Source organism: Hoplias malabaricus, chromosome Y (genome assembly GCF_029633855.1).
Source record: "Hoplias malabaricus isolate fHopMal1 chromosome Y, fHopMal1.hap1, whole genome shotgun sequence".
Lineage (NCBI taxonomy): Eukaryota > Metazoa > Chordata > Actinopteri > Characiformes > Erythrinidae > Hoplias > Hoplias malabaricus.
In genome coordinates, this window is record NC_089820.1 from 39,981,395 (window position 1) to 39,994,710 (window position 13,316).

The 13,316-nt window shown below is 38.5% G+C and overlaps 2 protein-coding genes across 7 annotated transcripts in view; one reads left to right on the top strand and one right to left on the bottom strand.

Moving 5' to 3' along the window:
* Positions 1–9,699, bottom strand: part of LOC136678871 (zinc finger protein GLIS2-like) — a 30,651-nt gene extending 20,952 nt beyond the window's left edge. For all 3 annotated transcript variants that reach the window (XR_010796501.1, XM_066657043.1, XM_066657042.1), the window contains exon 1: positions 9,186–9,699. The gene's annotated coding sequence lies outside the window, so the exon portion shown is untranslated. The remainder of the gene's footprint in view (positions 1–9,185) is intronic.
* Positions 1–13,316, top strand: part of LOC136678870 (sarcalumenin-like) — a 37,643-nt gene that overhangs the window by 8,875 nt on the left and 15,452 nt on the right. Inside the window, exons 1-3 of one of the 4 annotated variants that reach the window (XM_066657038.1) lie at positions 8,838–9,069; positions 9,738–9,818; positions 11,939–12,031. In XM_066657038.1, the coding sequence (XP_066513135.1) occupies positions 9,030–9,069; positions 9,738–9,818; positions 11,939–12,031 (214 nt within the window). In that variant the 5' untranslated portion in view covers positions 8,838–9,029. Of the gene's footprint in view, positions 1–8,837; positions 9,070–9,737; positions 9,819–10,409; positions 10,496–11,927; positions 12,032–13,316 lie in introns of those variants that run through there. The other 3 variants (XM_066657039.1, XM_066657040.1, XM_066657041.1) reach the window with 3 other exon arrangements.

The following is a 13,316-nucleotide window of genomic DNA, read 5'->3' on the forward strand; positions in this document are numbered from 1 at the left end:
CAGATTTGAGGTGACTGGTCCACTCGCACTGCAACACACACTAACACCACAATGTCAGCAATATACCACACACATAATACCTGCTCTGTGGTGGTCCTGACCAATGAAGAACAGGGTGAAGACAGGATAACCAAGCATGAACAGCAACAGATGTCTAGAGTGTGTAACTGTAGAATTACAATTTAGCTGAGTTCTTCACTATTACTGTCCACAGAGGACAGAACTATGATTGTATTTCAACTCTTTAACTATAACTACATATCTTTCTCTTTCTTTTTCCTCTATCTAACTATTTCAGTTGTTCTCCAAGTCCTACACACGTCACTCACGATTCACTGACTCCAAATCCATACACACACACACACACACACACACACACACACACACACACATTCCTGAGTGTGCAGCAGATTCACTCAATTTGTTTTCGGCCTGCATTTGTGTGTACGCAAGAAATGCAGGGAAATACGCCAAGCTCATAAACAATAACCAAAACCAGCTGCAGGCCTGAAGTGCTGAGAGAGAGAGAGAGAGAGAGAGAGAGAGAGAGAGAGAGAGAGAGAGGAATAAGGAGACAGAAAGGAAAGGAGTGATAGTGTTACTAAGAAAGACATTGCGAGTAATACATTAAGAAAAGAAAAGAGGAGTGAGTGTAGTGGAATAAAAGAAAATGAAAGAAACATAAGGGTAATAGAGGAAAGATGCACAGTGAAGGAGAATACTAGAAAAGCCATGACGGGAATAGTCATGGATTTAGACAAAGAGACAGATGATGGAAAAAGGGAGTAGTAGAGAGAGTAGGGGGACAGAGAGTTAAGACACAGATCCACCACAGTATTAAAACCAATTCTTGTTTCCACCAACGTCCCTTTAATCACATCCACTTACTATATACAGTATGTGAACTTATGGTTAATTAGTCTGCATACTTTGTTAGCCAACTTTCACCCTAATCTTCAATGATCAGGACCACCACCGAGTGGTGATTATGTGTGGAGTGGATTATTCTCAGCATTGCACTAACCCTGATATGATAGTGTCATGTTAATATATGTTGCAAATGTAAGGATGGATAAGACACAGCCCTGCTACTCGAGACTTTGAACAAGAAAAAAGAAATCTAGTCAAGCCAAGTTTAGCCAGACTGCCATTAGCCATTGTCACAGAGGTGTTTCTGACATTTCAAAAACAGAAAAGCCCAAAATACATTCCCTTGTCACTGGAAGGTCTGGAGAAGCTTTGTTGCTTCATATAGAGGGCAGGACTAATAAATGCAGAAATGAAAAAAGGAGCACAAAGTTTTGTTTATAATATATAACACCGGTATCAGTGTTTTTCTTGTTCATTTTATTTAAAAATAAATACTAGATGATCTACCACCAAATAAAATCAAATAACATTTTGTTGATTTTAAGAATTACAATGACTTATTTATTCAATGTAACAGGTTAGAGTAATTCACGTGCACAGACGAATACATGGTTTGCGCTGAAGAACCTACTTTTTCTTTGGTTCCAGCTGGGAATTAGTTTTGCTGGTTCACAAACCAGTTTGTCGGTGGAAACATGCCGAATGGTTCTAAATTTAGTTCATGAACTGGAATAGTTCCCTCATTGGTGGAAAAGCGCTATGAGAAATTTGGCAGAACTAACAACAGATGGTGTAGTAGCGCCACCTTCTGTGAAATAAGTTCTCTCTGTGAAATATGGTTGAACTAACAGCAGATTGAGAAATAATGTTCCTACTCGCGATTGTGCGCTTCGACATTAGGAGTCAGTCAGTCAGTCAGTCAGTGAAAATGCTTCTTCTAGGTCAGCCCGGTAGGTGGCCCGGCAAAAATGGCCCACTCTCTGTCCATTCTATTGGAAGGGAGCTAACCAAGTGTGCAGAACAACAGACAGACTACAGTCTGCAATTGTAAAACTACAAAGTGCACTAATATGGTAAGAGGAGCTGTTAAAATGGACAATGAACGTAGAAGCAAGGAGCTGGCTTTAAACTTATGGCTGATCAGTGCATAATGTTGGCAAATGTAATTTTCTAACCAACAACCCCTTTTGCTCTCTCTCTCTCTCTCTGTCTCCTTTTACCTCTCTCTCTCTGTCTCCTTTTACCAGACATATTCTTCTACTTTTAAAAGTCTTCCCCACCTCTCTCTCTCAGATTATATTTTCCATCCACTCTCTTTCCCCTCGCACGGAGAGGGAGTGAAGTGTTCAGGAGAGGAATTCTCTGCATGTTTGTTTTGGAAATGCACTGCACTGTGGGGACCGCAGAGAGAGAGAGAGAGAGAGAGAGAGAGAGTAGAAGAGTAGAGACTAAAAGAGAAAAGACAGAGAGGAAAAGAGAATATGAAGGAGAACCAGACGTACAGAGAAGAAGAGAACAAAGAAATTATCAGAAAAGCAAAAAAACGGACAAGCAGAGTGAATAAATGACATTGAGATGGTGTAAGACCGCAAAAGAACAAAGTGACAGAGAGTGAACTAGATCTAGAAAGTGAGGAACAGAGATAGAGAAAAAAAAGAATGAGGAAAAGAGGCTGAGAAAGAAATAAACCGACTGGAAATGAAACTGCCATGGCAAAAGAAAGCAAAAACTAAGGGAGAGAAAAATTGCGAAATGAGAAGACAGTGGGGGATAAAAATGAGAGAGAGAGAGAGAGAGAGAGAGAGAGAGAGAGAGAGACAGACATTGGAGCCGAAAAGCAGCCATCGGCGGTCGCCGTTTCAGGAGAAAAGAATGTCTGGTTTCATCTCTCCTTCTCCCCTCCGTCTCTCTGTGAATTTTTTACCAAAACCACTAAACCTGATGACCTTCCCAGCATCACTGACACAACACTGACTTACATCGGTGTGTCATACACACACACACACACACGCCAGTCATACACTCCCATTAAACCTTTCTATTTCTCCTCCTTCTCTTGCTCTGTTGTTTTTTCACACTCCCTGTGCTCTTACAGTTAGTTGCATCATGATCCCTGTTCAGTTTGACTCACTGCATCATGGAACCAAACCCTGCTGCACATTTTTCATATCAGACCACCCAGAAAATTAAAAAAACAGCAGTGGGTTTACTTATTTTAAATGTTTACCATGGTTCAAAAAGAACAAAATATATGACAGTTAAAATGATGGCCAAATGTATGTAAATTGTTGAAACTAAATAAGTAAGATATGAGGTAAACCTATCAGCCATAACATTAAAATGAGCTATTTTTTCTTCTTTGTTGCTTTTATAAGTTCCACTTACCATATGGGTGCATGTATTTTAAGGTTGCTTTCACACATACCAGAATTTTGGAGTTTCCAGCTTGGTATGAAACAATAACAGCTGTGAAAGGTGCCTCCAGAGCACCAAATTTTGGTCCTAACCCAAAGTGGTGGTCTCAGTCCAGACCAAACTCAACCATAGCTTAGTTTGCGTGCCGTGTGTAAACACTTTTGTTTTGCATGGTTTGGACTTTTGGACCAATTACAGAAGGTTGAAGGAGTATAAAAGACAGAGATGGGTGTGGCCAGGCAATTTACTTACTGCTTTCACCACCACCCCACCCCTCACCCCTCACCCCCCAAAAAAGGGGTAGAAAACTTGTAAAAACCTTTAATTTAACTGTAAATTCATCACAATAACCATACCTTGCTACCTGAAATAAAAATTGTCCATCATGATTGAATATAATTTTTTGATGTAAAGGTTGCTGTATGTGTATTTTAATATTTAGAGTTGTACAAATGAGGGAGAATAAAATATGACACAACACTCCAGTCTCACACATCAATTGTCTTGATTTTTGTGTTAAAGCAATAAACTTGGAGAAAAACTAAAACTGAAACAACTGTTTCATCCCAAACCACACACTACATAGTGTATAAAAATGCACCATTATCAAAAACTCCTCTATAGTACAGAATATAAAGTGATGCTTGGCATGATTCGGGACACCGCTTTAATCAGCCAGTGCAAGGTGTTCAACCATTTAATATGGAACTAAAAATGCCAAAGAGGAGCTGGTAAATAAATAGGCTAAGCATTGCCTATTTAATTAATGTATGTGTTCGTGTCCAAAGTAAGATACAGGGGGTCTTACGACATTGATCCGTGATTTTCGGTGTAGGTCGGAGCATATGTACATGCTGTACATAAATAACATACTGTAAGCACTTATCCTATCCTAACACCTATCCTAAACACAGTAATTATCAAAAAACACCTCGGTCCCAAGCCGCGTAACCGTGTATTCTTCCGCCGTGCACACCAAACACGAAGTTCGCGTTACGACATTTACGATGCAAAACCATTTAAGTCGAAACAAGGCTTTATACGGTAAATGGGAGATGTATGTCGTAACCACGAAACATGGTAACTCGGGACTGACTTAACCCAAGGACCTCCTGTATACGCTTGATCTGAGCCTCGAAATTGTAGTAGTCAATAGTAAATTGTAGAGATTAGGGCTGCAACAACTAATCGATTAAAATCGATTGTTAAAATAGTTTGCAACTAATTTAATAATCGATTAGTTGGGTCTAAGTTATTATACACATAGGTACAGTTGCTACACGTGACGAACTCTGGAAGAAGTGTTTGAAAATGGCAGAGGCGGTCACAGCAGAGGATAGCACAAGCAGAGAGAAAAATGTACGACCCAAGTCATCAAAAATATGGGAACACTTTACATTAACGCCTTCAAGGAACAGCGTTAGATGCAAAATGTGCACAGCTGATCTCGCAGGGCACAACAACTGTTGGAGCTATGTGTGAAAGAGATTAAGTATAGTAAGTTAATTCTAGTTTTTATCTCACTCAATGTTACTAGAGCCTGCTAGAGTAGTTAAACCACATTTTTTCTTAGTACATTGATATTACACTCGCGTTTAACAAAAAGGCCTTAGCATGCCCCCGAGTTTTCTCTTCCACCTTAAATGTGTCAGCTCGACCAGCAGTTCCAAAACAAGCCGTAGTTTTAGTCAAGCTAACGTTAGCGACAAGTTCTATTTTTTCTCTCACTCAATGTCACTAGAGCCTGCTAGAGTAGTTAAACAAGATGTCTCATTTTTAGTAAATTTTTATCACTCTTGTATTTAGCGAGTTTTTCCGTTCCACCTTAAATGTGGCGGCAGTTACATTCAGAGTTGAAAAAAAAAATCCAAACATTTTTTAAAATAATATATTTAAAGCCTTTTTCAAGGTCATTTCTGACTGGCATTGCGTGTTAGTGTTTGAATATCACAGCCAAGTGTATATTACATTATAAGTGTATATTACATTACATACACTGTGTTAAATATTGATAAAGTAAAATTAATGTAACGGTTGGGTTAATTCTTCATGTAAACACTAATTTTTAATAATGGTAGGGTGTGTGTTCCTTATACAATTACAACCTTAGTTCTCTAAAATCTTAAATATCTTAACCATATATGATCATATGTGTTAGATGAATTTCCCTTTTATTCTCAGCACATGGCAGCATCACCCAATATCCATTTATGTAATTTCAATTTGCCTGCATTGTTGTCTGCATTTTAGATCAGTAGTTATTAACTTTAAAAAGGTGTATGTTCATATCTACACTTTCTCTCTCACCTCAGATAAAAACAGCCCAGCATTGCTGACTATGTTTTGAAGAAGATCTGCACGCCACAGCAAGCAGCTGTTCTCACTGATGGTATCCTGAATATGCTAGTAACAGACAGGAAACCAATTTTGGCTTGTCTTCTTTTTTTTAAATCCGATTAATAATCGATTAATCAAAAAAATAATCGACAGATTAATCGATTATCAAAATAATCATTAGTTGCAGCCCTAGTAGAGATGAATCTTTTCATTCATGTGAAATGGCTATATGCCTACGTCAGGTGAACTACTCTGTACAAACCAATAATTCCAAGTATCTGGAGATGCATCCAACTTAGGTTGACAACAGGATGTAAAAATATCATGAGAAGTTCTTTGGTCAACACGTTAAATTGTGTTCACAGAGCTTGTAATATTTGTGTAGTTGAACATAACACTGCAGTGATACTGATGTGGTAGTAGTGTGTTAGTCTGTTGCGCTGGCATAAATGGATCAAACACAACAGAGTTGCTGTAGGCTTTAAACATGTCAAGCCTGTCACTGCTGGACTGAGAATAGTTCACCAACCAATCCAAGCCAAAAGCCTGTGGGCCGCATTCAATGACCACTCATAAAGAATTACATGAGTTATTGTCTCTGACTTTGGCTGTACAAGGATGACTAAAAATGTGGGTGTGTCCAGTAGAGTGGGCAGCGATTAAAAGCTCTAGTAGCACTGCTGTGTCTGATCGATTCGTACCAGCTAAACACGCACTATCAAGCTATTACCGATATAATTCGCTGCTGTGTTGAGGAGGTTCCAGCACCCCAATAATACTTGCTCTGTGGGGGAGAGTCCTAACCATTGAAAAACAAGGTAAAGTGGAGGTATCAATGTATGCAGAGCCAAAGATGGACGACACTGTATCTGTACAATTATATATGTATGTAGTTGTATTGTGTAGTTGTATAATATATAGCACTCCATATTGCCAAAAGTATTCACTCACCCATTCAAATCATGGAATGCATATGTTCAAATCACTTCCATGGCCACAGGTGTATAAAACCTAGCACTTAGGCATGCACACTGCCTCTAAAAACATTTATGAAAGAATGGGTCACTCTCAGGATCTCAGTGAATTCCAGCGTGGTACCCTGATAGGATGCCACCTGTGAAAGTCCAGCTGTGAAATTTCCTCGCTAAGATTCCACAGTCAACTGTCAGTGGTATTATAACAAAGTGAACGTGATTGGGAATATCGGCAACTCAGCTACAAAGTGGTAAGACATAAAATGACAGAGTAGGGTCAGTGGATGCTGTGGCGCACAGTGCCCAGACTTCACCAGCTTTCTGCAGTGTCAATTGTTACAGACCTCTTCATATGGCCTCCAGATTACCTCAAGAACCGTGCATAGAGAGCTTCATGGAATGGATTTCCATGGCCGAGCAACTGCATCCTAGCCTTACATCACCAACTGAAAAGTGACGAATCATGCTTTTCCACCTCGAAAACCGTTGTGTGAGTCTGGATTTGGTGGCTACCAGAAGAACCTTACTTGTCTGACTGCACTGTGCCAAATTAAAAGTTTGCTGGAAGGGGATTGTGGTGTGATGTTATTTTTCAGGTGTTGGGCTCGCCCCCTTATTTCGATTGAAATTAACTTTTCAGCATACCAAGAGATTTCAGACAAGTTCCGTGCTCTAACTTTGTGGGAACAGATGGGGAGGTCCCTTTCATGTTCCAACATGACTGTGCACCAGTGCACAAAGCAAGGTCCATAATGACATGGATAAGTGAGTTTGGTGTAGAACAACTTGACTGGCCTGCAAAGAGTCCTAACCTCAATCTGACAGAATACCTTTAGGTTAAACTAAAGCAGAGGCTACGGGCCAGGCCTTCTCATCCAACATCAATGTCTGACCTCACCTAAACTTTGTGGAAAGCCTTCCCAGAACAGTTGAAGCTGTTATAGCTGCAAAGGGTGCAGCTATGTTATGGCCCATGGATTAAGAATGGGATACCACCAAGTTCATATGCATGTGAAAGTAGGTGAGCAAATAGTTTTGGTAATATTATGTGTGTGTGTGTGTGTGTGATGCCTGTGTTGGCTTCCTGTCCCCACCTGGTCACAGCCACAGACTCTCCACCCACAAGCTGACTTAGAGTCTGATACGTTCAGAGCACAAACATGTCCTGAAGTTCAGGATTCTGCTAGTTGCATTCTGATTGACTCTCTGTATATCCATGTATACACACTTCCACATTTATGGTTTTGTAATGGCTCGTACTGGTTCAACGTGAATTACCTCTTTCTACACGTCATGCCAATTTGTGATTGGTCCTTTTGTGTGTCAACTTTCGTTTCCTGCAGTAGTAGGTTGTTCTTAGAGAGTCTGGCTATGAGGCCAACTATGCTCTCTTAGGACTCCCAGCCCTGTATTGCAGAGGTATCACTAGGGATCAAATCAGCAACCTCTCAGCAAAAGGTCCAAAGCATATTCTGCTTTAAATAGCTTAGGAACCTGACATTTTTAAAAACATCAGGCCTAAGGCTATGACAATAAATATCATTATGCCACATTTGAGCATATTAGCAAAGGATTTGTTCTATTCCACTTACCAACCTGAAGCCTGATTCACAAAAACATCTTAAGGAAATATTTTTTTTTTTTTTTTAGTATTTTATACATTTTTATAATGTATTTTAACAATGCGTTAAATGCTGTGAATTAATGGACATTTTGCAATATAGTTTGCAGAATTATTGATTGCTTAGGTTTTTCCCTGTAAATGTTATATCCTTTTTCTCATAGACAATCAGTAATACATGTTACTGGAACAAAGACAAATATATGCAAAAGACTGTACGTTTGTAGCCTGTCAAATATTCCCCATCAATTTATCGGTATGAATGTACAATTACAGTGCCCAGATGACATCCCTTCCTATTAAAATGAAGGTGTGAGAACAACTTAAGATGTGGGAACGATTAATACAAGGGAAAAGCATGGTAAAAAGATATTTAATTATTAAGTTCCATTTTGTAGTTTTTTAGTAGTTTAGCCTTTAGTAGTTCATGGATTATTAGGTAGTTTCCACACATTATTATATCGGTCCCACAAATTATTAAGTTGTTCCCACGTATTATTAAGTCGAACGAAACAATTTGTTTATTTCTATCATACAACCTATCTCAAAGAATCGATTCTTTTATGAATCGTTTGCTCTAACTGACCGTTACACCTGTAGCTTTTTTCCGTCAGAGTCTACGCCACACGGTTTTAAGCGATAAACCAAACATATAACCACTATCATTAATATATAACGTGATGTTACGCATTTAAGACGACGGATTGTCATTTTTCAGTTTAGTGTCGTTCTTTGAAAAATAAAATAACGTTTATAATGCTAGATATATACGGTATTTTTTCTCCCTGGGGTAATTTTAACGGTCGCCTCTCATGTTCTGGTTCCAATGTAAATCCAGAAGAACGGGTTTTGGTACGTTGAATAAATGTCTGTAATACTAAATTACGTTTTATTACATACACAAAGCGATAAATGTCGTTGTGAGCGCGTTTCCAATGTGTCCGAAGTCAAATTTAAATGTAATTTACCACAGAAGATGGTCGTCAGGCTACGTGACCGCTGGGCTTCTCCGTGTCCTGGACCACAATGTGCTGTCAGTGGCTTTTCCTCCGTATTTTACGTTACACAGAAAAAACCTACTCCAGTGTCGATGAAAGACTACAAAAAAGAAGGGGAAAGGCTGTTCTCCTTCACCTTCTTCTTGTCTTCTTTCTTCTGTTTCTTCACACGTTTCTGTTAGTTACGGTTGTAGCCTTCGGTTGAACTTGTCGAGTTTTTCGCTTTGACCACGGTTCAAGTGAAAAGGTTTTAAAAGTTTTTAGTCAGTGAAACCTTTAAATTTAATCGTTAAACGTTAAAAATACAGCAGCATCGTGTGGACACGACGCCTGTCATACAACTGTAACGTTAACGATTTAACGTTATAACAGTCCTCCTGCCGAGGAGTCGTCTTTCTTCTAATGGAAAGCAAGAGAGGAAGAGGAGGAGAGAGAGGGAGGGAGAGAGAGAGGAATGTTTTTTGACTCCAGATGTGCGCTCTTTCTCTCTCTGTCTCTTTCTCTCTAACACGTGACTGTGAGATGTGGCGATGCTGTTGCACACGTTAACGGCAGGAGGGCGTCAGCCAGACCTCAGCTACTGTTTAAGTTCCCTATACGCGGGTAAGACAACTGTGACTTCGGTCATTAAATACATTACGTCTCAGAAAAAAGTCAGCATCCCATCTAACATTTTCATATGAAATTAGTTAATGTATTCCTCTGCTGCAGTAACATTCTTTGCTTTTCTGGGAACTTTTAGATTAGATTTTGGAAATGGTTTATGTAGATTTGATGCCATTCAGCCAAAATAGCATTCGTGAGTTCAGGTATTGATATTGCATGATCTTTTGTGGATCAAAAACAATGCTCCAAATCATCCCATAAAAGATTCACTAGTCATTTGACATTGAGCATGGTGAACTTAAGGTGACCTGTTATAAGAGATACCACTAGATAAAAGAACCACTAGTTATAAGAGATACCAAGACGTGAACATACAGTGTATATTAACAAATGTTATACACAATTTTATATCACTGCATTTTAAAATAGTTGAGGGTTGTATATGGTTACATCAACTCTTTACATTATGTATTCAGTATTTTAGTTCTTTATATGTATTATGTATGTGGCCTGGAGGTTGTGGGTTCGATTCTCGCTCCGGGTGACTGTCTGTGAGGAGTTGGTGTGTTCTCCCCCGTGTCCGCGTGGGTTTCCTCCGGGTGCTCCAGTTTCCTCCCACAGTCCAAAAACACACGATGCAGGTTGATTGGCGACTCAAGTGTCCGAGGGTGTGAGTGAGTGTGTGTGTGTCTGTGTTGCCCTGTGAAGGACTGGCGCCCCCTCCAGGGTGTATTCCTGCCTTGCGCCCAATGATTCCAGGTAGGCTCTGGACCCACCGCGACCCTTAATTGGATAAGCGGTTACAGATAATGGATGGATATATATTGCATGTTTTAAAATATAAATTCCTTGCATCATTTAAAAGAATCCTTTAATTTATTAGGTTTCATTAGTTTATCAGATGTTGTTTCAGCCTTAGGCCACCCTCTGGAGCTGCAGTGCTGCTGATAGTTTGATGGTTGCTGATGGTGTTGGTGGATTACACAAAACCACCATATATCCACAGATTCTAAACATACATGCTCATTCAATTTTAACAAATCCAAGGCCTCTGTTTTAGATAAGGAAGCCTAAACTATATTTAGGTGAAAGTGATACGTTCATGACAAAAGATATCTGAATCTTTTAAAGTGGAAAAACAGAGAAACCATTCAATATGGCATTTTTTTTTTGATAAATGTAGGATATATGTGTGTGTGTGTGTGTGTTGAAGATCGCGTTGGGTCCGGAGCCTGAATCACTGGGTGCAGACCAACAACACACTTGGAGGGTGCACCAGTCCTTCACAGGGCTATCATTATTATTATTATTATTATTATTATTATTATTATTATTATTATTATTATTGTGGTTGTGCATTGCATTAATGCAATGTAGAACTATATTGCTATCCAACTTATTTTTATTATTATTAATTATAGTAGTATTTAGGAAGTAAATCGTAACAATGCCTATGTATAAGTGTTTTCTGTAATGGGCCTCTTTACATGTATTTACATAGAAAATCAGCAATATTTTGATGTCTTAATCTTTTGCATACGCATTTATATGTGCAACATATCACCACCTGGTGGTCGCACAGAGTAGAATGAACCTCTTTCACTAGCGGAAGTCTCCATTTGATTCCAAATTTTTCAGTTCAGTGAAGGATGATGTTTAGCTATGGCCAGCATGTTCTGAATTATGATCCCTGTATTATTGTGAGCATTCAGAAAGTACTTCACTGAAAGCCCATCAACATCCCTGACACAGGTCAGTCCCAGTCAATTCTGCCTGTGGTAGCTCAAATAACAGTTGTCTTTACTCTTCTTTTGGAAGTCATCTGCTAGACCTGATATCTGCCACTGCCAGAAGTAATACAAGAATTGTATTCATAGTGACGATTTAGGAAAACTGGTTAGCTAAATATTAGCACTGTTGTGAAATAAACAATAACGGAAAAAATGATGTGACCTTTTTCCCTTAAAAAAGGTAAAAAAAAATAAATAAATATTGCTCTTTATTTGCCTTTTCTTAGGCTCAGTGATTGGTCCAAACAGCACTTCTAATGACTTGCTTATGTCCTAACCTACCCCTCATTATAACTGCCCTATGCCCCTCCTGTAGGGTATATATAGCTTGCAAGAGAAGCTTGGCACTCCTGGCAGTCAAAATGCAGCTCCTGCTACCGCTCTCCTGTCTGCTCAGCCTGCTGGCCTTCGCCTCCACAGGTACAAGTTTGTGTATGAATTTAACAAGCAATCGATTCCTGCTGTCAGTTACTAATATGCATCAGTTGTTTTTGATGGAACAGAAGAATGCTTATAGAAAGCTGAAGGATATCTGTAGAAAGGTTTTCTTGTTTTCTGCATTTTCAGCATACATTCTTTTGAGAAGGCTTTATTCTAGACATATTACACATTGCTGTGTGGGTCTGATAACATTCATCTATGAGAGCCTTTTTAAGGTCTGCTGCTTTTGATGGTTGATTAGTTTAGGATCAGGTATTGAATGGTAGTCCATTACTCTAGCTGAACTGCTTCATAGTCCAGTGCAGGAGGATTTCAGGCATATCATTTATATAGCACTTTGAGACTTCCTTAAAATGTAAAGTGCATTATAAATAAAATGTATTATTATTATTATTATTATTATTATTATTATTATTATTATATAAAATGCAAAGTTGTGCCATATCGTATCATTCGCAATAATATCATCAGAAATTTTTAAATGATTAAAAAAAATCAATATTGTGATAATAGAGCTATTCTGACTTGTTTACATAACGAAGTCATGCAGTTACCCATAATAAGGCATATGTTCTTTACATGAGTCATTTAGCCACAGTGAAGTACAGTAGAAAGTGGCTTTGAGGCAGAGACTTCAATCCAGTAGGGGTGGTTTGGTTACAGAATATCAGATGTTCAAAAAACATTGTATTATGTTAGAAATGCAAGAATTCTTTAATATCATTAATATATTTCATTTAATATAATTAATAGTAATATAACATTTATTTTGCTCATATCACCAAGAAAATTGTTATTGGTACCAAAATACCATGAAATATCATGATATTATTTTAGGGCCATATCACCCACCCCTAATGTCTAATATTGTACTGAAAATGTATTAGACATAGAGACTGGGGAGGTCTTAACACTTTTAAAAATAAATTGCTAAATTGCACAGCAATATGATGTGACTCCTTGTAGCTGTTTCTTATAATTGTTGTAAAGCATATGTAGGTTTAACCATGTATGTATGATGACATCAATAAGAAGTGATTCAAAAACAAATAACCTTCAGTTTATGTTTAACTTAAGATTGAACAGTCATTCAGAGTGGACTAATGGTAAATGGTTCATTTTTGAGAAACCTATCCAGTAATTTTATTTATCCACTAAAAGCGATCATTGATCATGGTAAAATTGTGAAAAACTTTTATTTTGAGGACTAATATGCCTTACAGTGTGGGTGGCATGGTGGTGCAGCAGGTAGTGTCGTAGTCAC